This window comes from Garra rufa, chromosome 14 (assembly GCF_049309525.1).
Source record: "Garra rufa chromosome 14, GarRuf1.0, whole genome shotgun sequence".
In the NCBI taxonomy this organism is placed as follows: Eukaryota; Metazoa; Chordata; class Actinopteri; order Cypriniformes; family Cyprinidae; genus Garra; species Garra rufa.
Genome location: NC_133374.1, coordinates 33533086 through 33560805, shown reverse-complemented (window position 1 = coordinate 33560805; position 27720 = coordinate 33533086). Strand labels below are relative to the sequence as shown.

Sequence of the window (27720 nt, the reverse complement as noted above, 5' to 3'; positions counted from 1 at the left end):
GAATGAGTAAAGCTGCTAGCTGATGTTAGCCGGCTGCATAGATTGACGTCATGGAGAAGTGTCAAGCCCAACTCACTGCGAGGTTTTACATAATAAACTCTCTAAATGTTTACCTTGTGTTAACTTAAACTCCCACGTCTTCATTCCTGGTGTCATAGAATGATGTAGATATGGTAAAGCGGTCAGTTTAGCATGGCTACGAGTGAGTTAAGCAGAGATGTAAATGTGCAGTCTTCTCAGCTGGCAGTGTGTCATACGGGTGGAATTTACTCACACAGGATTAAAGCCAAACTTCCTTTACAAACAAATTACTATGACAACTACATTATAATCGCACATTTACTACAGATAAAATGTAACAATTTACGCTATTGTAAAACTATAATAAATTATGGTTAAAAGTGAAATAGCCTATTAATGACACAGTTTATTTTGAGACAATCATAAATAAGACAATTATAGGCATCGCTGACATAAAAAGTAATAAAAAGTACAATGGTACACAAAAAGATGATTCAGTAGGTACATTTTCTAAACTAAACATTTTCTAAAACACTTTTTTTTTCTTTTTTATTAAACTGTGGTTTACTGAAAAAATTGTGATTTGTGACTGTGGTAATAAGCAGAACAGGGCCATTGTTGGGTTATGCGGAGCCACAGTGCAGGTTGTAGCTGTGAGCCGTTGTCCCTCTCGGTTTTCATTCTAGGGGGGCCCACCAACAGCCAGGGGCCCATAGAATTGTCACCACCTTTCAGAATAACTGATTTCATGTCTGCATCACCACCAGGCAGGGGCGCCACTAAGGGGGGGTAGGTTAGGACAATTCTAAGGGCCCACGCCTTTTAGGGGCCCCCAGAGATCTGCTTTTTTGTGGTAGGGGCGGAGCGAACAAGATCTACCACATCGCCAGCATTCGACACTGCTCTACTCAGGATATTGGTCAGGTCAAGCGCATAAAGGATGCCGAACACCAAGTCCTGCGCGACCCGCCCGCTATCCTTCAGCGGTGGAACGAATACTTCTCGCGGATCAGCAACGAAGAATTTCCCCACCCACCAATACCAAGCACCGACCCTGTCCCAGGCCCAGTCCCGCTGATCACTGTGGCAGAAGTCGCAGTCGCCATCAAGAGGATGAAGAACGGAAAGGCACCAGGCCCTGACGACATCCCTGCCGAAGCCTGGAAGCTTATGGGTCGCAGCGGAGCTGAAATGCTGTGCGCACTTTTCAACAAGGTCGTCATGGAAGGAGCGATCCCCTTGGCATGGACCACCAGCGTCACAGTGCCCATCTGGAAGGGTAAAGGCGATGTGGCCGAATGTTCAAACTATCGCCCAATTCGCCTCTTGTGCCACTCCATGAAGATTTTCGAGCAAATCTTGGTTGCCCGCCTCCGCCACCTCGTCACCATCACACCGAATCAATGCGGCTTCGTCAAGGGATGTGGAACGACTGACGCAATCCATGCTGCTCGGCTCCTTTTGGAAAAGAATCGGGAAAAGAACAAGGGCGTCCACATGGCATTCCTTGATCTGGAGAAGGCTTTCGACAGGGTGCCGCATGACCTCATTTGGCACTCCCTGAGGTCACACCACGTTCCCGAGGTGTACGTCAACTGGGTGAAACTTCTCTACACAAATGTCACCAGCATGGTTCGATGCCCCGTCGGACTGTCACCACCCTTCTCCATCAACGTGGGTGTGCACCAAGGATCGGCCTTATCACGACTCCTGTTCATCCTCTGTATGGACACCGTAACCGCCGACTTGCAAGCACCCCACCCATGGACTCTCCTGTATGCTGATGACGTCCTGCTCGCGGATGAAGACCGTGCCACGTTGCAACTCCAGACGCAACAGTGGAAATCCCGCCTGGACACCAACGGCATGAGACTCAACACCAAGAAGACCAGGTACATTTAATGCGGGGTGCAGACGGAAGGCACAATCAATGTTGGGGGCGAAGACCTGGAAAAGTCAACTGAATTCCGCTATCTCGGATCAAGTCAAGTCAAGTCAAGTCAAGATTATTTATACAGCGCTTTTTACAATACAAGTTGTGTCAAAGCAACCTTACAGTATTAAAATAATAAAATAAAATGTCAATAATAATGCAAGAGTTCCATATTGCAACAAAGTCAAATTGGGGAGGACTCATCTGGTTCCCATGGCCTTGTGCCGGTGGCCGTTTAGGGTAGGAGTTCTTTCTTGATGATCTGTCTCTGGGGCTCGTCTAGTTGACACGGTATCCGCTGACATTCGGCTGTAGGTGTTGATCCACCATCTGCTCTAGGTTTGGACTGGATCCGGGGGACTGCAGTGACCATCTGATCTGGATACGGACTGGATCTGGTGGCTATGGTGACCTGGGAATAAGAAACAAACAGACTAATATTAATGTAGATGCAAGAGTTCCAAGTTGCCACAAAATCAGATTGGAGAGGATTCATCTGGTTTTCGCTGTCTTGCGTCGATGGCCGTCTAGGTGATGAGGTCTTCACTGATGATCTGTCTTTGATGTGGTCTCTGCTGACATTCAGGGCTGTAGAGGATATCTCTGGGTGCTGATGGGCACGGACTAGATCCGGGGGACTGCAGTGACCGTCTGATCTGGATACAGGTGGCTACGGTGACCTCGGAATAAGAAGGAAAGATACTAATATTAGCGTAGATGCCATTCTTCTTCTGATGCAACGAGTACATCAGGTGTTATAGGAAGTGTCCCTGGTTCCGGTTGACCTAAATAATGCAGCCTAACAATCCTTTAACGGATTTGGATTATGAAATGTATTAAGTGTAGGCCAGGTTAAAGAGATGGGTCTTTAATCTAGATTTAAACTGACAGAGTGTGTCTGCCTCCCGAACAGTGTTAGGTAGATTGTTCCAGAGTTTGGGCGCTAAATGTGAAAAAGATCTGCCGCCCGCAGTTGATTTTGATATTCTAGGTACTATCAAATTGCCGGAATTTTGAGAACGCAGCGGACGTGAGGGACTATAATGGTCATATTTTCTGGTTCTAGTAAGAACTCTAGCTGCTGCATTTTGGACCAGCTGGAGTTTGTTTATTAAGCGTGCAGAACAACCACCCAATAAAGCATTACAATAATCTATCCTTGAGGTCATGAACGCATGGATTAACGTTTCTGCATTTGACATCGAGCAGGTCGTAATTTCGATATATTTTTAGATGAAAAAATGCGGTTTTGCAAATGCTAGAAATGTCTAGAAAATCTTTCCTTTCGAAGGAAAGATTGCTATCGAATAGCACACCTAGGTTCCTGACTGATGACGACGAATTGACAGAGCAGTCATTGAGTAATAGACTGTGTTTTAGGATATTACATGCGGAGGTTTTAGGTCCAATAATTAACACCTCTGTTTTTTCAGAATTTAGCAGCAAAAAATTTCTTGCCATCCAATTTTTTATTTCAACTATGCATTCTGTTAGTTTTTCAAATTGGTATGTTTCGCCAGGCCGTGAAGAAATATAGAGCTGCGTATCATCAGCATAACAGTGAAAGCTAACACCATGTTTCCTGATGATATCTCCCAAGGGTAACATATAAAGTGTAAAAAGTAATGGCCCTAGTACTGAGCCTTGAGGTACTCCATACTGCACTTGTGATTGATATGACACCTCGTCATTCACTGCTACGAATTGATGCCGGTCAGATAAGTACGATTCGAACCAAGCCAGTGCAGTACCACTAATGCCAACATAATTTTCAAGTCTATTTAAAAGAATATTGTGGTCAATAGTATCAAACGCAGCACTAAGATCCAGTAGTACTAACAGAGAGATGCATCCACGATCGGATGACAGGAGAAGATCATTTGTAACTCTAATAAGAGCAGTCTCAGTGCTATGATACGGTCTAAAACCTGACTGGAAATCTTCACAGATACCATTTTTCTCTAAGAAAGAACACAATTGTGAGGACACTACCTTTTCTAGTATCTTTGATAGAAAAGGGAGATTTGAAATTGGTCTGTAATTGTTTAATTCATTGGGATCAAGTTGAGGTTTTTTTAATTAGAGGCTTAATAACAGCCAGTTTGAAAGTTTTGGGGACATATCCTAATGATAGTGACGAATTAATAATATTCAGAAGAGGATCTATGACTTCTGGAAGCACCTCTTTTAGTAGCTTAGATGGAATAGGGTCTTACATACATGTTGTCGGTTTTGATGATTTAATAAGTTTGTACAACTCTTCCTCTCCTATAGTTGAAAATGCATGGAATTTTTCCTCAGGAGATTTATAGCATATCTGATGCGATACTGTAGCGGATGGCTGCATAGTTAAAATTTTATCTCTAATAGTATCTATCTTGGTAGTAAAATAGTTCATGAAGTCATTACTGCTGTGCTGTTGGGAAAATTCAGCACCTGTTAGTGCTTTATTCTTCGTTAATTTAGCCACTGTATTGAATAAATACCTAGGGTTATGTTTGTTTTCTTTTAAGAAAGATGAAAAATAATCTGATTTAGCAGTTTTTAATGCTTTTCTATAGGATATGTTACATTCACGCCAGGCTGTACGGAAAACCTCTAGTTTTGTTTTCTTCCAGCTGCGTTCCATTTTTCGTCGTGCTCTCTTCAGTGCGCGAGTGTGTTCAGTATACCACGGCGTCGGACTGTTTTCCTGAATTTTTCTTAACCGCAGAGGAGCAACTATATCTAAAGTACTAGAAAAAAGAGAGTCAATAGTTTCTTTTGCATCATCAAGTTTTCCTGAGCTATCGGATATGCTGAGGAATTCAGATAAATCAGGAAGGTTACTTACAAAGCAGTCTCTTGTGGTAGAAGTAATGGTTCTACCGTACTTATAGCTATATAGAGAAGATGCAGGAAGTAAGGATGCGGTGGTATGGCCATGTAGTCAGGAGCGGCGAGGACTCAGTGGCCAGAACAGCGCTGAGACTCAGCGCCCAGGGCAAGCGACCACGAGGACGGCCCAAGAAACGGTGGATGAATCGCATTAAGGAAGACATGAAGATCGTCGGCGCAGCACCGGAAGATGCCCTCGATCAAGCCAAATGGAGACGGCTTTGCAAGAAAGCGGACCCTGCAAGTGCGCGGGACTAACGCAAGGAAGAAGAAGAGATCTGCTTTTGTGTGGTGGGGGGGGCCCAACCTCATATTTTGTCATAGGGCCCAAAATTGCGAGCGGCGCCCCTGCCACCAGGTGTGCATTATTTCAAATATATATATATATATATATATATATATATATATACATAATACATACAGTGCCCTCCACTAATATTGGCACCCTTGGTAAATATAAGCAAATGTGACTGTGAAAATAAATCTGCATCGTTTATCCTTTAGATCTTTCAGTTGAAAAAAATCACAAAATTCTAACCTTTCATTGAAGTAAAACGATGGAAACTGGGGGGGGGGGGGATTTCATTATGAAGTAAATGTTTTTCTATAGTTTACTTTGGCCACAATTATTGGCACCCCGAGAAATTTGTCTAAGTAAAATATCTCTAAAGTATATTCCCATTAATACATTAATATTCCATTTTTTTAGCACACCAGGGTGGCTATGAGTATAAAATTGTCCAGCCATGACTTTCTGTTCCACATGATAATAAATATGAGGAACACAAAGACTCTCCAAGGATCACAGTTGCCCCTACATCACCACATGTTGTTCCAGAGGGTTTCAAGAAAAATCTTCCTGGCTCATCCAAAAACAAACTCCAGCATATTCAGTTGTCAGACATGATTTGAACTTCAAACAGGACTGGTTTCTATGGTCAGACGAAACTAAAAAGCTTTTTGACAGCTAACCTTCCAGATTATTTTGGTACAGACAGGGATAAAAAAGTACCCCATGCCCACAGTTAAAAATACTGCTGGGTCTTTAATGTTGTGGGCCTATTTTTCTGCCGGAGATCCTGTACATCTTGTTTAGATACATGGCTTCATGGATTCTATCAAATACCAGCAGATAAAAAATCTAAACCTGATTGCCTCTGTTGGAAATCTTATAATAGGCCACGGTTGCATCTTCCAGCAGGACGATGGTCCAAAACAAACATCAAAATCAACACAAAATTGTGACACTGAGCACAGAATGAAGCTTCTACCATGGCCATCCCAGTTTCCTGACCTGAACCCTGTATAGAAACTGAAGAGAATAAGCACCAACATGAAGCTGGGAAGAGAGAGATTCTGGAGAATCTAGAGAGATTCTGTATGAAGGAATGGTCTCTGATCTCTTTCCAGGTGTTCTCTAAACTCATTAGACATTGTTGGAGAAAACTTAGAGCTGTTATCTTGGGAAAAGGATGTTGCAATAATTGAGTGCCAATAATAGTGGCCAGCGTGAACTAGAGAAAAACATTTATTTCAAAATTAAATTTCACCCTCATGGTTTATTGTTTCACTTCAATGACAGGTTAGAATTTTGTGAATTTTTTGAATGAAAGATCAAAAGGATAAATTACGCAGATTTATTTTCACATCCACCTTTGCTCCTATTTACCAAGGGTGCCAATATTAGTGGAGGGCACTATATATATATAGTACACCCCTCACATTTCAGCAACCATTTTAGTATATCTTCTAATATATTAGATATATTAATATATATATATAGATTTATTTTATAGTAGTCAATGTGTAGCTTGTATAGCAGTATAGATTTATTGTCCCCTGAAAATTACTCAACATACAGCCATTTTTGTCAAAATAGCTGGCAACAAAAGTGAGTACACCCTAAGTGAACTTGTCCAAAAACACCAAAGTGTCAATATATTGTGTTAGCACCATTGTTATGGCACTGCCTTAATCATCCTGGGCATGGAATTGACCAGAGCTGCACAGGTTATTGCTGGAACCCTCTTCCACTCCTCACGGAGCTGCTGGATGTTAGACACATGGTGCTTCTCCACCTTACGCTTGAGGATGCTCCACAGGTGCTTAATAGAGTTCAGGTCTGGAGACATACTTGGCCACTCCATCACCTTCAGCTTCCTCAGCAAGGCCTAGTTTCTGGAGGAAAGGCATCATGTTCTGCTTCAGAATGTACAGTACATAATAGAATCCATGTTTCCAATGAATGAACTGCAGCTTCCCAGTACCAGCAGCACTCATGCAGCCCCAGACCATGATGCTAACACCACCATGCTTGACTGTAGGCAATTTTCTTGGTACTCCTCACCAGGGCATCGCCACACATGCTGGACACCATCTGAGTCGACAAGTTTATCTTATAGTCTCATCAGACCGCAGGACATGGTTCCAGTTATTCATGCTCTTGGACAGGTTGTCTTCAGCAAACTATTTGCGGGCTTTCTTGTGAGCCAGCTTCCTACTTTAACAACGCCTATGCAAACCGAGTTTTTGCAATGTGCGGCGTATGGACTGAGCACTGGCAAGTTGACCTTCTACTTCTGCAACCTTTAAAGCAATGCTGGCAGCACTCATGCATCTGTTTTTTTGAAGCCAGGTTCTGCACCTGACGCACAGAATGAGTGCTCAACCTCGTCGTTTGACCCTTGCAAGGTCTGTTCCGAATGGAACCAATCTCGGAAAACCTTTGTATGACCCTGACCACTGTAGTGTAACTCGGTTTCAGGGTGTTACTGAACCTCTAATAGCCTTGGCCATCTTTGTGGAGAGAAATAATTCTAATATATATACTGTACTGTATATACACACACATTTTGCATTATATAGTGTGACAACATGCCCCAGTCTCAAGCACCTGTAAACAGTATATTTCATCCTGAGCATTAGCAGTTCAATTGCTTTATTACAGCCAATACTTCTTTGTGTCTATACAGAAACTGACTTGAATAAACACTGAGAAATACTTACTTGTCACGCATCAGTCAGTCCTCACTCAGCTCATCATCACAGATCACCGTCACCTGGATCCAATCACCCGCGCACCTGTCCTCAATCATCCTCCTCACCATAAATCCACGCTCCACACACCACTCATGGTCCGGGCTCGTTCTAGCGAAAGCGGACTGCTAGTGTCTCTCTACGAGTCTCACTATCTGAAATACTTACCTCGTTGTACTTACCTGTTCTCTGTCTCGTTCCAGTCCTCCCAGTTCCAGTCTTCTGTGTCTTCTCAGTTTCCAGTCGTCAGTGGTGTGTGGCCGTAAACTGACTTCCGCATCAGCAGAGGGTGGCGGATTCACGAACACTCAGTACCCCTCTGGCTTTCGTTCTTGGAATCCTCCAGTCTCGCCACCTACAAAGGAAAGGACCTGTTATTCACTCCACGTCTTCACCCGGCTCCGAATTCATCTATACATGTCATCCTCACCATCACGAGAACTCCATTCACCTCCGGCACTGCTGCTCTTGACAAAATAAACATCACTTGTATTATACTTACCTTGTTGTCCCGTCTGCTTCATAACATTACTGGAGTAAAAAAAAAAAAAAGGCCATGCTATTATGCCTACAATCTGACACCATATCACAGTAAGGAATATGTAAATGAATCCCAATGCCTAGATCATATTGTATACCAAATATACAAGAAATAAAAAGATCAGTAAAATGCTTACTTCAAAGAAAATAAAGCAATGTTAGACCCATTAAAACTGTTTGGATTCCAATATTTTATGACACATTTCCTCTTTGAATTAAAATGTGTAAACGTATATTTTCTTATATGACAACTGCATCAAGAGGAGGTTGGGCATTAACAAATTTTGATTATGTGGTGCCACCCATGGGAAATTATGACAGTTACTCAACAAAATTGAGTTTTATGTTTCTTGTTATTAATTTTAAATGTATTTATAAAACCTCTTCATTAAATCTTTACTCAGTATGTGATGACTGGAGACACACTTCATTTTAGGAATGTCATGCATCATTGAACAAAATCTCAAGACTCGTGAAAACCCTTGAGAATGTTTATCTTAGTTCAGACAATAATGTATACTTCTAAAGCTCTGTGGTTTACAAATAGTTTGATCCAGTTGTAGTGAATTTTACAGGAGACTCAACTCATTTTAACTTGGCCCACCTAGGGACGCCAATTATGTAGTGAGTTCTGCTTTCGCCCACTAGGAAGGCGAAATAGTGTAGTGATGGGTACTCGTATCACCGATGACGTTATGATTCTTGGATCACATGTCACTTAATGTGCGGTTATGAGTACATCACATAAGAAAGATTGGTGGGATATCTAGCTTGTAGAACCTCTCACTGTATTATCAACACAAGGAAGACACAAGTGTAATAAAATAAATTTATTAACGAATGATAGACAAGAGTAATCAACTATTAAATGAATACAATAAATGCAAAAGGAATAAAGTGCATAAGATGCATAAAATGTGATTCAGTGTTACTATGTCATAGCTATGTTATCTTATGGAAAGATAAACTGTTGCTACTCTGAAACAAATAAGGTAAAGAACCTTATTATGCATCAAACAAATAAATGAGCTATTATTTGTTATCAACTGCAATCAGCTATACAATATCTAATGTAAATTAGAAAAATCATATACTGATAGTACACAACAATGCCAAGGTCTCTGGAAGAGGATTGGAAGTGATATTTACGTTCTCTGTGGTTGATTGAGCAGTCCGGTGGCGGTGAATTCTTCCACTGGTTGTGCTGGGAGCAGTCAGTGGGAAAAGGAGCAGGAATCCGTTTCGACAGCCTTGAGCATGAAGCGCTGTAGGATGCTGATCTCCTGGAGCACCAAAGGGTCCTAAGATCTGGAACACGCAGATGTGGCCCTGGTGTAGGTGCTGAAGGCCCTTAGCTTGGAACACGCAAGCAAAGGTACCTGAAGTGAAGGTTTGCTTGCTGGAGCTCAACCTTGTTGCAAATGTCTGTTGGTCTTCTGCCTCTCTCGGCTAGAGACTCAGAACTTGGTCAATCCGCTTTGTCTCTCTCGGATGGAGACTTAGGACGTGCTGCATCTGTGGTTGCCTCGCTGGACGAAGACTCTGAACGTGGAAAATATCTCTTTCTTCACAGACAGAACGTGGTCGTATCTGCTGCCGCCTCAAAGCTGGAGACTCGAAGCGTGGAGCGTCTGTTTCTGTCTCTCTGGACAGTAGGCTCAGAATGGTTGTGTCTGTTAGTGTCTCTCTCTTGTGGAGCTAGAGACTCAGAATGGAGGTATCTGTAGCTGCCTTCCCAGTAATGGGCCGCAGACTCAGAAAGAAGTTTGATCTGTTACTGTCTCACCCTTGCGGCCTAAGACTCAGAACTGGTGTAACTGTTATGTCTTTCCCCGACGGGACTCAGACTCAGTACTTTGTTGCTCTGTTAGTGTCCCTTCCCCTACGGGACTCAGACTCAGAACAAGGAGTGTCTTTTGGAGAGGTACCTTTATACCTTTCCGATGAGGAGGAGATTGCAATTTGGTGCTTCTCCATTTCCATGCTGTGATTGGCTGGTTCCATCAGAGCGGGGGACATGGGGTAGCCCACCCTTCTTTCCTCTTGTGGAAGTCATTTGCATAGTCCAAACACAAAGTTAGAAAAGTGTCAATAATGTTTTACTGGTGCATTTCTCACTTTCCAAAACACAATCAGAAAACATTTGGTCATGTAATGAACACATTAAGTCCAAACATGATGGGAAAAGATTGAACTGTCATGCATGCATTCATTTGTCCATTAACAGCTGAGTTTGTGTAAGATGTTGCACTACACATCGCTGTCAGTGAGAATACTTATTTCTCTGAATAAGTATAAGATGTGTGTGTTATGGTTCGCATCAGTTCAAGGTTTGAAAACATAGTTATGAATGGATTTGGATGGATCTTTGTGATCTCTCTTTGTTTCACCCATTGCTGCTGCGCCTGGAGATCCTAAGGAATTTTTATGGCTGTCACAGGACCAAACCTTAGGAAGCAGTCTCAAGGTGGGTGAAGGGCAGAAACTGCATCTTGACCAATAGGAAGTTCTGTCCTTCCCGGGTTTTTGTCCCAAAGGTCTCTTCTTGCCCTCAAAGAGGTGTCTGGCAGTTGTCCTGGCATCCTTATCTGATGGCGTTGGACAGTTTGCTTATGTTAGTCCACCAAGATCCAATCAAAATGTAGCAAACCTTTGTCCACTATTGTGGCCAGGGAGGGGCCCTTGCCATAAACTGGCCCCTGGAATGCGCGGTCCACTACACAATGTATCATTAGGTATATATCATATATGATATAATATTGTGACGAGCTTCCTCGGAGGAATCAGCGTCGCGCTGGCAACAAACGTCACACACCTGCACGTCCTCACCACCGGCTGATCGGTCACAGCTGCACCCAATCAGCCCACAGCCTTTTAAGCAGCATATGCTGAGCAGACAGACAGACTCTGGTCTCGACTGACATGCACGCAGGTCTAACCTCTCTCTCATTCCCACAGAAAGCAGCGAGTGACCGGCACCCCACAACACCCCGTTGTTTGGAGCACGTTTTGGACACATGTTTGTATGCATTTACCACTTCTGATACGTCAGGAGAAAGAACAGAAATGATTGGGTGTGTCTTTGGTCTGAGAAATTGAGTCATTTCTCCAGAGCAGCAGTCGTGTGTAGAGTCATGCCTATAAACGGCTTCATCTCACCACTCTCACTTTTGCACAGGATTTAGCTTATATCTGTGGGGACTGGACCTTTGTGGATTTAGTTTTTTTGGCTACCTCTTCAGGTAAGTGCATTAGATGTTTTTAGTTGAAGAAAACAGACATTGATTCAATGGACTATTAATAGTGTGGCATATACTGTAATGTTACCATACACTTAGTCTGAATAACATTTGAATAATCTAAAGAACTCCACTATTGAGAACAATCAAGGCCAAATAAAGAACCATTGTTTTTAATAGTGTACATTATAATAATATAAATTACAATATCTCTTTGTAGATGGTGCAGATTGTATTAATGCTTCAGTTCTTACATATGTAGGATAATTTGGATTTATATCTTCCTTTAGACAAACAGTCAGACCAGACCAATTATCTTTTCTCAACAATATATATAGTATGTGTATATATAGGCAACATTTAAATGATCAAGACTTTGAATTAAACAGGCTGTTATCATCAACAGCAGCAGATATAACTGAAGAAAAACAATCCTAACTTCTCTAAACAATTCAAACTTTACAATGTTCGCATAAATTTGCCTATTTTCCCTCATTTTTCTTTGCATGCCAGTACAGACAGTTAGTGATAAGTCATGGTTGATTGCTTTGGGTTGTTGTGCTGAAAGATAAAATTCGCACTCAAACCTCAGTACTTTTGCCTTAGGCAGTAAGTACATTTTACTGCAGAAATCATGTGCATTTTTGCTTTTTGTTTTAGCTTCTGTCCTAAATGGGGTACAGTTCTAGTTTGTATTATAAAATGATTGCATTATAAAATGAATATCTAAGTAATTAATATAGGATGGTTTTGACTGATTAGAAATCCAACACATTTTTAAAAATTAAAAATAAATATGAATAATAAAACAGTCCATATATGCAAATGTTGTATTCTGTAATGAATACGCATTTTGGAATAAAATGATTGATCTCTTTGTCTTTCTTAATTAATTTCTTAATTAGCATATCCTAAATACACACATTTAAGCAACATATTTACATTTTACAATAATACAGCTTGATCCGAAATTATGCACATACAAAATATTTTGTCCTCAAGTGACATGTACCATGATTTTTCTTCACATTTTCTTTATATATCGCAACATGCTTGTCACTGACAGTGTTAGTAAAATCTTCATGTATTGTCCTTAGGAAAAGTTTTAGAAAAATTCATGTAAGTCATCTTCACACGTAGTAAATATTAAAATGGTGCATGTCTATTTTACTCTTCACTGTTTAGATCATAACAAATAAAACTGATTTTCACAGTGTCACGCTGTAAGATTTAAATGGATAAAATCTTTTCTTTGAGCGCAGGTTTGGAACAAACATTAACATATGTACATTAAAAATGTGCAACAAAATCTGACTTCAAAGTTTAATGAAGCTAAAAAAGTTTGCAAGGCAGTTTTAATGTGACCTTCAAGGAATAGTTCACCCAAAAATTAATCAAATTTGAGAAAACTTATTATTACTTCACTTGCTCACCAATAGATCCTACGTAGTAAATGGGAGCCATTATGAGAATCCAAACAGCTAATAAAAACATCACACAAATGGAGTCCATCAACGAATGCCTTATTAAGCAAAAGCTGTGTGCTTGTATAAAACAAATCCATTATTAAGGCAATACTTCAAACCGTTACTTATAGGTAGCCATTATAGTTCTTTCTCCAGTGAAAAAGTCATCTCATTTGATTTAGGAGAGAAATCAAAAACCGTTTACATGTGGAAACAGTCCAAAACTGTTCTAAACAAATTTGTCTTAATGATAGATTTGACAAACACACAGCTTTTCACTTTACAAGATGTTAATTGATTAACTGGAATACTGTGGATTACTTGTGGATTATTGTGATGTTTTTATCAGATGTTTGCTGATAAATAATGCTCAATTGTGCTTAATTTTTCCAAATCTGTTCAGATAAAGTAACAAACTCATCTAGATCTTGGCCTGTTTGTGAGTAAATTATTAGCAAATTTCATATTCCTTTAATACAAAAGAAAAACTTTAAAAGAAGAAGAAGAAGTTTTAGTTCTAGTCAAGTTAGTTTTAATCAAAATAAACCATTGGGATACAAAATAAGGGTCAATTTTGACCAAATAAGATAAATAAATAATCTTTTCATTGATGTATGGTTTGTTAGGACAGAACAATATTTAGCCAAGATACACAGGGTGCAAAAAAAAAAAGTCACCTTTAAAGTTGCCCAAATGAAGTTCCTAGCAATGCATATTATTAATAAAAAATTAGGTTTTGATATATTTAAGGTAGGAAATTTACAAAATATCTTAATGATTTTAATCCATGAATCCTAACGATAATTTTGAACTATACAATGTATTTTTGGCTATTGCTACAAATATACCCGTGCTACTTAAGGTTTTGTGGTCCAGAGTCACATATATTAAGCTGTTTAGCTGTCAAATTTCTTATTAATTTTGTGATCTATTTGATTTTGTTTACAGAATTCCCCAAAACAGCAATGAATCTTTCTTCATCAAACTTCACAAACTGCTCCATCACTGATTTCAAGCGCACCATCTACCCAATTGCCTATCTGTTCATCTTTTCCCTTGGGCTTGTCGGGAACCTCATATCTCTGTTCTTCTTCATTTCGTTATCGTTCAGAAGAAAAGCATCTTTTTCTCCTGTCAACATCCTCATGGTCAATCTCCTTCTATCTGACCTGATGATGGTGTGCTCGCTGCCATTCCGAGCCGCCTACTATCTCATGGACTACTGGGCCTTTGGAGACATCACCTGCCGGATCATGTCCTATGTCTTCTACATCAACATGTATGGCAGCATCTACTTTCTTGCAGTTTTGAGTATGGTTCGCTTTGTGGCCATCGTGAAGCCATTCACGTACATGCACTGGCAAAGCTCTCAGAGAGCCTGGACGTTGTGCATCGTCATCTGGCTGATCGTCTCTGTGGCGTCCATCCCGCTTCTGAAAGCCGGAACATATGAGGAGTCTAATCAGACCAAGTGCCTAGATCTGAGGCCATCCCAGGTGGGGACCATTATCATGTTGAATCGAGGGGTTTTGTTTATAGGCTTCGTTCTGCCATTTGTGGTCATCTCAGTCTGTTACATTTTTGCAGCTTTCTATTTGCTAAAGCTAAGGAAGACCAGGCAGAATCAAAGATCTCAGTTCAATCACAAGAAGTCCTGCTCTCTCGTCATTATTGTTCTGCTGATTTTCCTCGCATGCTTTATGCCATATCATGTCGTCCGAACTCTGTTTTTGGAGGCTGAGATGGACATTCAAAACAATGGTTATGGTGAGTCCTGCCATTATATTGAAAGTCTGAGAAAGGCAGCAGTCGTCACTCACTGTCTGGCCTCAGGAAACAGTTGCCTGGATCCATTGCTTTTCTTTTTCGTTGGAGAAAACTTCATTAGCTTTTGGCGGCAACATACACCGAGAAGACAGAGTTGTATAATTGAGCAGAATGTGAAAGTGTTAGAAAAGATAAACAACAATGGTAAAGAGAGACGATTTAGACTAGTATAGAGTGCTTGGGACCTGTTGAGACTTGAGGGGGAAATTCCTGGTAAAAGACCATATCCCATATCTGGTGGATCTGTTGTCCCATCCAGGAAGAACTCGATTAAACTCCAGCAGGAAAGCACTGTTTCCATCCCATGTGTTCAAGAGAACAAAACAGATAATTATACCAAATCATTTTGCTAATGCATTTCAGTATGACTAAAACAACACATGAGATGCTATGACGTTAGTCCACTGGTCCAGTTATCCAATCACATGGTCTGTGGAGGCAAACTTACTTGAGTTTTTTTTGTGCAAAGAGGAATTTATTTGGTACACATGTTTCCCGTTTAGTTTATATGCATACTTATCAGTTAAAAATGATCTGCCTCAGTTGGACACAGATGTTTATTATGCATTTATTTGTAAGGACCTACATGGCAGTAAGTTCTTACATGTGTACAGTTCAAAAGAATTCTTTTGAAGTACAGAATAATTACTGATAATATATTTTAAACATGTTTTGATGTGTATTAGCAGATTACACAACTGAACTCACCAAGTTTGCAGTTATTGTTCATGATGTACTGCTGTAAATCTGTCTATCTGTGATTTCTTTCTACAGCTGTTGAAGTTATTCTCTGTAATGTTAAAATAAAATATGCATTCTGCTATTCTGCAGTGCACAGATTTATCTTCTTTAGGAGAATGAAAGGCATTGTTGTGAAATCAGTCATGTGTGGTAATACATGTGATTATTATTATTTTTAAAGAAATCTCTTATTTATACCATAGCTGCATTTATTGGAACAAAAATACAGTAAAAACAGAAATGTAGTGAAATATTATTACAATTTAAAAGAACTATCTGATACAGATTTAATTTATTCATGTGATGGCAAAGCTCAATTTTTAGCAACTATTAGTCCAGTATTCAGTGTCACATGATGATCATTGTAATGTGCTGTTTGCTTAAACATTTATTATGAATGATGCAAGTTGTGCTTCTTTTGTGGATTTTTCATGGAAAGTGTGACACTTTCACAAAAAAACTTTTTTCCCTCAAGAATGCATTAAATGGATCAAAAGTGACAGCAAAGGCATAACGTAACATAAGATTTTCATTTCAAATAAATGGTGTTCTTATTAACTTTATGAACTTATAAAATGTATTAAGGTTTCCATAGAAATATTAAGTAGTAAATCAGCGTATTAGAATGATTTCTGAGGATTATGTGACACTGAAGACTGGAGTAGCCTATTGGCTGCTGAAAATTCAGCTGTGACATCACAGGAATACATTAAAATATATTAAAATGGAAAGTAGTCATTTTAAACTAATAATATTTCACAATATCACTAAAATACCCTTTCACCTTGTACCATCTTGACACCAAGCAAAGCTTGGATTCTCAATAAAAAGGCTGCTACGCCACCTGCCGGGCGTGCAACATCTTTACCATCACTGTATACAGACGACGACTCCTGTATTTTATTATTATTATTATTATTTTTTTTTTTTAGAAAATACGTCAAATGAACGCAGTCGCAAATGAACCTGTATGAAACAGCTTAATTTTTGAAGTGCTTCAGTAAGGCAGATGTCAGAGCAATAACCAAATGCAGAGCCATATGTCCCAGCAGTTTCAGCAGAGCAGTTTCAGGTCAGCAGTCTCAATGAAATATTCAGGGCATGTCCCAAAACGCACACTTGTGGTCTTGCACTTGACACAAGACGTATTCCCTGTATTTATCCGAAGTGTTTAAGTGGGCGTGAAGACTGAAAATGTGAGTAGAACTTTTGATTATCCAATAGGAGTTTCACGACGACATTGCGCCCTCTGCGGGTGAACAGAGGGAACAGTCACCACTTCCATATCAGGAATGTATATATTATTTTTATTTTTTATATACACATACATACATACATACATACATATTTTAATATATATCTATATATATATCTATATATATCTATCTATATCTATCTATCTATCTATCTATATATATATATATATATATATATATATATATATATATATATATATATATATAATGTTGTGTTGAGTTGCGTTTGTGTTTGCTCTTGTTTGTTACTGTGAAATCTTTATTGTACAGTAATTTCTGTTTCTTAAATAGAAAGTGACAGTCAGTTACGGTTTGCATACCCTACAGAAATGCACAAATGATACTCTAAAATAAAACTTTTAGGAGGCCGTGTTAAAGTGTCCGTGACCTCTCTGCTATACATGAAAACAAACTCATTTAGATCACACCACAGTTCATTTCTTATGGCGAGCTGAAATTATTAAACAGGCAGTCATTTTATTATGGGACCCCCAGCATAATACGGGACCTTCTATATTGACTTACATTTACAAACTAACCTTGCGGACTCCCCCTGTGGGAGGGGCTACACGACTTGTGGCGCCATCTGTCGATGAGGAACCCTGAAACCTCCCACACTTTTCATTTCGAGGTATGGGTATGACATGTGAAAATTGAATTTCAAGTCATTTTCTAATGACATGACATTTTAATATAATGGCCTATAATAGGATATTGTAGTTTCTATAAATTGATATAGATTTGAAACAATATGCAGTCTTTAGTTTAGTTTTTGCTTTAATTGCATTATTGCCCTAGTCAACAACACGTCTGAAAACAAATATTGCACAACTTACAGAAACAAAAGTGGAAAGGACTGAAAGTTGACGCGGCTGTGATACGCATGCGCAGTGACGTGTGTGTACATTCTTGAGCGGAAAATGATGGCGATTATCCAGACGCTTGAAGAGCCTGCGCTCGCTATGGATGGAGGTGGCCGTGAAAACTAACAACACTCGCGGGAAAAGTTGTTTGCTTTGGACAATCGCGACCTGTCTCGACCCCCGGACGTTTTCAGACGTAGAAAAAAAACGAGTGGAGGAGGGTTGAGACTGTAAACTGGTGTAATATTCAAGTGTGAAAGAGCCACGTAGCTTATAGAGATCCAGATCACACACACACACACTGGCCTAGTGCTTTTAAAGCCTCCACACACATACACATCAACCCGAAGAAGAGGAGTGAACGAGAAAATAAGATATAAAAAGCGGAACGAGCTGTTGGTGAGTCGATACACGTTTGCAAATTATTTGGATTTACTAAATATGCATTTGCTCTGCATACGTAAGAGAATGTGCGTTTATTTACTCTCTGCATGTAGATGTGATTGGTTAGCTGATCTTTTTAGCCACTTTTAATGTGCAATGATATGCATAATCAGTATGTGGTTAAAGTCTATATGAAAAGAAATAGAGTAGGGCCTGAAGTGCACACGTCAACGTCATCTGATCACAGAGCTGCAGATTAAATACTGCTGCAGTCACTATACTCACTCTGGCTGTGTCTCAAAATCTACTGAGCTTTCTTGCTAGGCTGCATTTTTGGGCAAAATAGGCGCGTGCAGCAGCTCTTTATAGTCATGTTCTAAATAAAAAAATGTTTGATTTGGGCCTTTAGATACGTCTATTATATCTAATAATGTTCATTTGAAACGTTCAAAAACTTAGCCTACACAAGTGTTCGATTCGAACATTGGAGGGCGCCTGTGATGGCAAAAACATTAAATATAAACGTTCACTTTGTATCTATGATGTTCAAAATATTAAATTGCAGTGTCCAAATGTTCAAGGCTTCTGTAATGAAACATTTACTATTTGAATGTTTATTTAATGTTTTATTTGATCTCTATCTATATACATACATGCGCACACACACATTCCAAATCAAATCAGCTTATCTTTGTAAAATGGCATAGCTTTTTACAAAGATATATTCATATGTGAGATTTACATTACATTACATTTACATTTAATAATTTAACAGACGCTTTTATCCAAAGCAACTGGAAGCATATGATATGATCAGAAGACTTATGAATACTTTTAAAACAACTACACTTACTAACAAAATGTTAGTAAATCAAGCTTTTATGATATAAACTTTAAATAAGCTATGTTCTAGACAAGTCAATCTAAACATTTTTTCCTTCTCTTACTTAAAAAAATAATTCTGCTCCAAGTCGGACCTCTGACTTGTAAACTCGGGGCAAATCGATCAACCCTGACCTCAGTAAGTCATTTGACATTTTTTTCCAAAATGGCAGCAACCAATGAACAGAGTGTGGAGCTGGGTTATGTGGAACTTTATGTATTTTACAGCATAAATTGACTGGATGTGCAGTGTACAATAAATATATTATACGAATTGTTTATGTTATCAGTGTATGTCTAGGTTCACCTGTTTTGCTTGTTCAATAACTTCCAGACAGATAGCTATCTAGCGTTAATGCCTAGAAATGGCAGAGCATTATATTTGACATTAGATTTTTAGCAGAGCCATACAGTTCATGATTTTGCCATAATTGTCAGAACACAAATTTATTTTGAGTCGTGGCGCCATCTTGTGGTTTGATTGACTGGAACTCACTTAGGTCGGAAGTAGGAAGTAGTATTTTAACTCTAATATTCCCATCTTCAACTTTGTCTCAAATGCAGCATTAGAACTAAAACATGGCAATCAAACTGATTTGCTGAAATATAAAGTAAATGTAATAGGTGAGTGATAGCCAATGGGATTGCGAATTAGTTCTGCCTACTACCAGCAGTTGCCTTTGCTTATGTGTTTTGTGTGTAGTTTTGGTTTCTGATATTAAATGTTAAGTTTCTACACTTCTAGTGTCACTAAATGGAATTGCAGAGTTAAAACATTATTATTGAATGGTCTTCTTGTCATCCTTTGTTTGACAAACAGACAGTTCCACTCTAACCCTGTGCTATTAGTTTGACTAATTGGCATGCTCAAATAGTGCAGTGTTTTAGAAGTACCATAGGATTTAGCTTACGAATGTCTTTCTTATAGTTTTAACATTGAAAATGCCTGCTTTACCTTAACAAAAATCTGCTCAGTCCAGCTTCATTCCCTGTTATATTCCAGTTTACCACCAGATGCCAGAAAGATTCAGTAATTCCTTCCTGGCAATATTATTCACACACCACCACCTGCAACTATTATTTTTTTCCCCGCGCTCTCTCTCTTTTTTAAGATTAACTTATACTTTTAATAATGTTTTTTTGCACAAAAGCAGTTATATATTCTCAAAAAAGTTTTTCCACCTTTATTCTGACCCTCTGTCTGAAATTCTCTGTTTTTAGGGTTGTCTCCTTTAAGGCTTGTCATTTAACAGCCACTGTTACGATTCACTAACCTCACTAAATTTATTCACTAAATTGCATAGGAAACAAGTATCAACACTCCTTCACTATTGCAGATGAGTGTTTTGGAAATATCATCCATATAAAACAGACATTTTTTTCGGGTTAAGCATTAGCTGCTGTCAGATCCAAAACGGTTGACTTTCAATAAAAGTTTTTTGCTAACTCTCCCTGACAGTGTACCTCATTTACAAAACAGCCTGCAGTCAAATGCTATGAACAAACATATAGTCTCTGACATGATATGGGACCCATTAAAAATAAACCACCCACTTTTTCCCCAATGCTGGGATCTGACATTAAAGATCTGTTTCAACTAGACTTTTTAAAAAAAAATTCTTTCATCTGTCCTGTTTTTGGGAGTAGCTTGAATGCATGGAGTATGTCAAAAGTTAAATGGGCACTTGTATACTGTATCCAGTGTAAATGGCATTGCAGATATATCCAAATGTATTTGCCTGTGTGACATCACAAATCACACAACATCTAAACAAACCATTTAAGTTTGGTCACATGAATGCTTTTTTTGTACTGAGGACGGTGTTTTAAAAGAATAGTCCACTCACAAATGAATAATGTACTCGCCCTCCAAGGTGTAGATGAGTTTGATTTGGAGAAATTTTGACATATCATTTGCTTGCTTACCAATGGATCCTCTGCTTAAGCAATATTATGCATTGTGGACTCTTTATATTTTGTACAGAAGCAACAGTTTGAAGTTAAACGCCTTGATGGATTTCTTACAAATTCACAGCTTTTTACTTGACAACATGTTAATTAATGGACTGCAGTCGTAAAGATTAGTTGTGGATTATTGTGATATTTTTATCAGCTGTTTGCACTCTCATTCTCTCATTCTGCAAATGATCTGTTGGTAAGCAAGTGATGTATTACTACATTTCTCCAAATATGTTCTGATAAAAAGACAAAGTCATCCACATCTTGCATAGGGATGCACGATATTAGACTTTTGCTGATATTTTTCAACTCATTTGGTCGATTGCCGATACCGATATATTTCCTTTTGTTTGGAAACAGCACCAAGTCTTTCCTGTATAGAAATTATAAGCAAATTATATTTATTTTAGTTTTTTATAACAAGCTTATTTGTTAGAATTATATAAACAATAAGTTATTTTATAATGACATTGCGTTGAAAAATTGAAAATAACTATAAATAAATTTTATATTAGTCGCTGCATTTTAATTTTTATTTAACCTTAACATTTTATTTTAAGATTTAACATTTCTAGATGGTCTAAAGCAAAAGAGATGTAAAAATTCTGAAAATCTTTTAGAGCTCATAATTTGTAAAAAAAAAAAAAAACATATTATACATTCTTTTTTTTTAATATTAATGTACTGTATCTTCTGACCTTTAAATCAAAACATACTCATGATTTTATGACATCAGTTACTTCATTTTTTAATCAGAAATAGTCTAAATATTATTTGTGTATTTTACTTTCATTTTATTAGAAGTAGGTCAACAGCGCCCCCTACAAAATTAAAACATCTTACCGAACGGGCGTTAGGCCGCGGGGAAGGCTGCCGCTGCACATGCTATTACAGTTTACTCTATTATACACTGAATGCATCATTCTTCTTAGATTAAATGCAGTGATCTAAATCTGTGAATCTAATCGTCATTCAGGCATAACTTTGCTTCGAGTGAGCCACACTGACCTGATCTAATTGTTAGCACACCCTGAGCACATGTGAGTTATTCCTCCTATCGGCAAGACATACCGACATAATTTTTTCGTAAAGATCTTATGACCTTTTTAATAATAAAGATCATGATATTTTAATGTGAAACCAAACCAAAACAAACAAAAAACCATTTAGTTAATGAAAATGGTAGATTTTTCTGTTTTGTTTTGCACAATAACTGTCTAAAACTGAGGCTGTTTTACAGCAAGAGTTTTCCATCACTGCGCTGCAGGACACTTGGTTATTTATTAATAGAGCCACGGCTAATAACTATGCTAACATCTTTGCTTGTTTTAGACCTTCATGCTGTGCCACATTTACTCATCTTGTTTTGAGTCTCAGACACCTTGTATATGCTTTCCTGTGAATGAGTCTGCACTTTTCTCTGAAATATTATAGCCTTTTCATGTACAATAGCATGGTTATTTCTTAAGTATCAGTGCCAAATGTTTCTGTTTTTATTTATTATTTATTATTAACATGTTTGGCTTTGTAACGGAATCTCCTTTACATGCAACTTTAAAATCATGTGTTATTCATTTTATTCCCATCTGCTTTAGAGCACACATGCTTCCTTTTCCAGCTGTCATTCACAGCATATGTCATGCATCAGTGCTTTGATACTGTTTTGTGATCCATCACAATGTGTGGAGCAAACTTATGCTTTTATCTTTAAGAATGTGTGCAGAAAATCAGTATTCTGAGGAAATGCAGATATTTAGATTGTGAGGAGAGTTTTAGTTACACAACCACTCTACACTAGTTACACAAGCTTATGAAACTGTTGGATTTTTCAAATAGCTCAGACTCACAGTGACTCTAAACTGTTTATATCCCGTTTAGTCAGAAGATCGGAATTGACCTGGTCACCGTTTGCATTACAAGTAGTTTGAGGTGGAACCAAAAAATAATCAGCTGCAGCTCAACAGCTGTGTAGGCCAAACTGCGACTGAAACCACCCTGTTTGGACAATGTGAAAACTCATGTTCTAACCACTGAAACTGAAACGCTGACTCACAATCAGAAAGTTAGTTTGCAAGAACATCTGATAGGCTGTCATATTGCCTGACTTTGTTTGAAATTCGTGGGAACGGGTCTTAATTTATTTGTTTATTTTTTGGCATTTGAGGCTAAATGCATTTTGAGAAAATTAAGAAAATTTAAATTTGTTAGGTCAATTTCATAGTACAGTTTCACAGATATATAGTTGAAATAATAATAATAATAATAATAATAATAGTAAATTATCTTTTGAAATATTTAACAGAAATGTAAGTACATTTTATTTTCATTGTAAAAAACAACAAACAATATGCTATGAAGATTTGTCTTTTATTCTTTTATTACTATGAAGCAGGTAGGATCATTTACGTTTAGTTTTGGCATCTGCATAAGGGACTTTCTGATCACTCCCCAGAATGTTTTTCTTTTAACTGACAGGCAGATGTTGTCATGCTTGATGCTTTCTCTTTTAGCCTCTGATATTTTTTTTCTGTTTCATGTTTAGTCACAATCTTGATTTAAAGGTTTCAATAGCTACGGTATGGACACATCTGCAGATAAATATGGTACACTGTCTGAGTGCTTCTGCTATGTTTAAGATCTCCTATTTTTGCTCACAGGTTCAAAAATCATAATAACTTTGATACTATGTGATTTTGGCCCATAAAAATAGACATGTTAAGCAATATTCTATTTTCCCTCTGTCTTTTTTTTCACTTTCCGACTAAAACAGGAAACATTTTAGCACTAATGCAACAAAATAAAGTACAAATGGTTCACATTAGGTGTATAATTGATACTTTATCTGTGTATTTTATGGTTCCTGTGTATCCTGTGTATAGAACTATGGAATATGTAGTCTTTCTCCTCATAAACCATCAAAATGACTAGCGCTTTCTTGCAAGCTATTCTTCATCAACAGTATGCAAACTAAATTATTCAGTCAGCATTCACAATTACAACTTATTATGATCAATACCAATTTGCTTCCACCATAATTCTGAAATCGACACGCCCTCAGTGCCCCCAAGTCATTTCCCAGCGGTAATTATGATTTTATGGTTCATGTGCACTCAGGTCGTAAATACGATCATTATGACAAGGCACAGAGTGACAGTCACATTCTACAGCCAAACTCACCCACAAATTATTAATGTAGTGAAAATGCTGTGTGTACAAAGCTGTTGTAACTTTAAACAACATTTACAACTTGTTGTAATTTTAAAGCACATCTTAGATGTGTGTCTCTGTCTTTTCTGAGTGTGATGCATCAACAAAACTATTTCACTGAGATTTAGTTGCAAGTATGGCTACCTTAGTAGCTAACATATGTAGTAACAAAAGTGAGTACACCCCTCACATATCAGCAACCATTTTAGTATATCTTCTATGAAACTTGGATATATTTTAGAGTAGTCAATGTGCAGCTTGTATAGCAGTATAGACTTATTGTCCCCTGAAAATTACTCAACATACAGCCATTATTGTCAGAATAGCCGGCAACAAAAGTGAGTACACCCTAAGTGAACTTATCCAAAGTGTCAATATATTGTGTTAGCACCATTGTTATCTGGCACTGCCTTAATCATCCTGGGCATGGAATTGACCAGAGCTGCACAGGTTGTTGCTGGGGTCCCTTCCACTCTTTACAGAGCTGCTGGGCATTAGACACATGTTGCTTCTCCACTTTACGCTTGGATGCCCCACATGTGCTTAATGGAGTTCGGATTTGAAGACATACTTGGCAACCCCATCACCTTCATTTTCAGCTTCCTCAGCAAGGCAGTTGTCATCTTGCTGGTGTGTTTGGGATCGTTATCATGTTGGGAAACTGCCATTCGGCCTAGTTTCTGGAGGGAAGGCATCATGTTCTGCTTCAGAATGTACAGTACATAATGGAATCCACTACTATGCTTGACTGTAGGCAAGACGCAATTTTCTTGGTACTCCTCACCAGGACATCGCCACACATGCTGGACACCATCTGAGCCAAACAAGTTTATCTTATAGTCTCATCAGACCACAGGACATGGTTCCAGTAATTCATGCTCTTGGACAGGTTGTCTACAGCAAACTGTTTGCAGGCTTTCTTGTGAGCCAGCTTCAGATGAGGCTTTCTTCTGGGACGACGCCTATGCAAACTGACTTGTAGCAGTGTGCGGCGTATGGTCTGAGCACTGACAAGCTGACCTTCTACTTCTGCAACCTTTAAAGCAATGCTGGCAGCACTCATGCATCTTGAAGTCAGGTTCTGCACCTGATGCACAGATTGAGTGTTCACCTCGTTGATTGACCCTTGCAAGGCCTGTTCCGAATGGAATCTTGAAAAAGTTCTGTATTTTGCATTTTTTGTGGTCTGCATTACACTATATGTAATATAATAATATCATAGTTTGTTTCCTTATATAGCTACGTAATATTTAAGATATCGAGGTTCAATTTATTTGGCTTGCTCCCTGCAGTTGAGGGGATTAAGGAATCGGCTTCAATTCAACCTCATATATAACCCCAGGACACAACCAGAAATCAGTGGTTAAGTTATATTTACAACACTGTTCCGGAACAGTACAATGCAATTTCGAGTGGGTGCTGTGCATTTCACTGAGGACTGTTTCCTGAGCCTGGAAGAGCAGCTTACAATGCCAGCTGTACATAACGGGTTAAGGCTATAAAGTGGGGGCAATTCCAGTGTTGCAAGGACAGTCTGCATTTTTAACTTATGTCCTGTAAGTACATTTTCATATTTAGAGGAATATGGATTTAAACACCGTTTTGAGCAGTGTAGAGTAATGTTAGAGCTTGTCGTTTCTCGTTCTGCGATCTCAAATGCAGACATACTGGATGCATTATAATAGGTTTTATTGTTTCTGTCTCGTTGCGCCAAGAGACGGCATGGTAAGGGGCGTAACATTTCTGTCACACGCTTAAGTATATCCGGCCAATCACAACACACTGGATAGCTGCCCAGTCAGAGGATACCTCGGTTTCCATCGACGATGAGTTTTGTAGAAATCGAAGCGTTTCAGAAAGGCGGGGCAGAGAAGAGCAACAATAATGTACAGTATGTGGAAAATATGTTTTTTTTTTTTTTAACCTCAAACTGCATAAACGTATTGCATTACAACAAATACACAAAATAATGCTCCTTTTTTAGCAACATCATATGCCCCTTTAAATTATATTAAAGTTGAAGAGATATAGGGATGCTGAAACGGCAGATGCTGGAGCAAGATGAGCACTGCCTTGGCTATGTGAGATTAGATGGTTTCACTCCTCCTAAAGTTGCATTTAGGCATTTATTTAATGCACAAATTACAAAACCAAAGAACCAAAATTAACTGGTTAAAAATTAGTTAAATGAGAAAATTGTAGTTTGTCGTTGTAATTCATGGGTGGGGGTTATGCTAATTGGGAATAAAAGCATATGTGCACCACAGAGGATAATTCATTAACAACCACATATTTAACTATAAAACCTGAGGTTTTCGATTCGTTTGTGAGACCGTAAGACAAATAAGAGTGACATATTGATAAAAAAAAATTAATCATCACATGGCTTATACATGGCTTATTCCTTGATTCTATTTGAGTATTCGATTTTAAAAAATCTCTATTGCATTTTCCCATGTCGAGTAATTGGCAAAATACTGGAAGTGGTGCATTCCACATAATAAATCCATTTAAAAATCATAATGAAGCACAATGATATTAAGAATTCGCAGACGCAATGATTCAATTAAATTTTATATATGTATATGTATGTGTGTGACCCTGGACCACAGAACCAGTCTTAAGTCGCTGGGGTATATTTGTAGTAATAGCCAAAAATACATTGTATGGGTCAAAGTTCTAGATTTTTCTTTTATGCCAAAAATCATTAGGATATTAAGTAAAGGTCATGTTCCATGAAGAATTTTTGAAAAATTCCTACTATAAATATATCAAAATGTAATTTTTGATTAGTAATATGCATTAAGAACTTAATTTGGAGAACTTTAAAGGTGATTTTCTCAGTATTTAGATTTTGTTGCACCCTCAGATTCCAGATTTTCAAATAGATGTATCTCGGCCAAATATTGTCCTATCATAACAAACCATATATCAATAGAAAGCTTATTTATTGAGCTTTCATATGTTGTGTACATCTCAGTTTTGTAAAATTTAACCTTATGACTGGTTTTGTGGTCCAGGGTCATATATATATATATATATATATATATATATATTAGTGGTGGGCATAGATTAATTTTTTTAATCTAGATTAAATCTTGAAATTAATCTAGATTAAAATGGCTAATTTGAATTATGCTGAAGGCATTCAGAATATGTGTGCTACCCAAATAATGACTAAAATTAAGTCTTCGAGAACGGGTTTCTCAAGCCAGGTGGCACATTAGACCAGGCGCTCATCTCCTGTTTCCAAAATGCATTACAAACTGCTTGACAATTGCATTTACAACACAATTAACTATACAAACTTGTGTAACCAAGTACTTCTGCGCAAAAGGCTGTACGACGTGCGCGTTCCAGTAAAATACACAGGCGCGCGGGTATGGATTATGTGATGATGCGTGCATCTTCCAATAAACTGCGTTGCTTTTAGAAGCGTCAATTCAGTTGTTGCATATAGTTTAATGTCTTTATTTCGGGATTATCAAA

At 38.3% G+C, this 27720-nt stretch overlaps 2 protein-coding genes across 2 annotated transcripts in view; both read left to right on the top strand.

Annotated features, from left to right (window-relative positions):
* The first annotated feature begins 11375 nt into the window (after window positions 1-11375).
* On the top strand, window positions 11376-15685 carry cysltr2b (cysteinyl leukotriene receptor 2b). The gene is made up of 2 exons (XM_073818452.1): window positions 11376-11649; window positions 14061-15685. The coding sequence occupies exon 2, from the start codon at window positions 14078-14080 to the stop codon at window positions 15110-15112; it is 1035 nt and encodes a 344-aa protein (XP_073674553.1). The 5' UTR covers window positions 11376-11649; window positions 14061-14077; the 3' UTR covers window positions 15113-15685.
* Window positions 15686-17864: 2179 nt separating this feature from the next.
* fndc3a (fibronectin type III domain containing 3A) overlaps window positions 17865-27720 on the top strand; it is a 106649-nt gene continuing 96793 nt past the window's right edge. Inside the window, exon 1 of the mRNA XM_073817374.1 lies at window positions 17865-18198. The gene's annotated coding sequence lies outside the window, so the exon portion shown is untranslated. The remainder of the gene's footprint in view (window positions 18199-27720) is intronic.

Excerpts from the sequence above, each read along its gene's own strand:
- cysltr2b (XM_073818452.1), top strand. The coding sequence starts at position 14,078 with ATGAATCTTTCTTCATCAAACTTCACAAACTGCTCCATCACTGATTTC.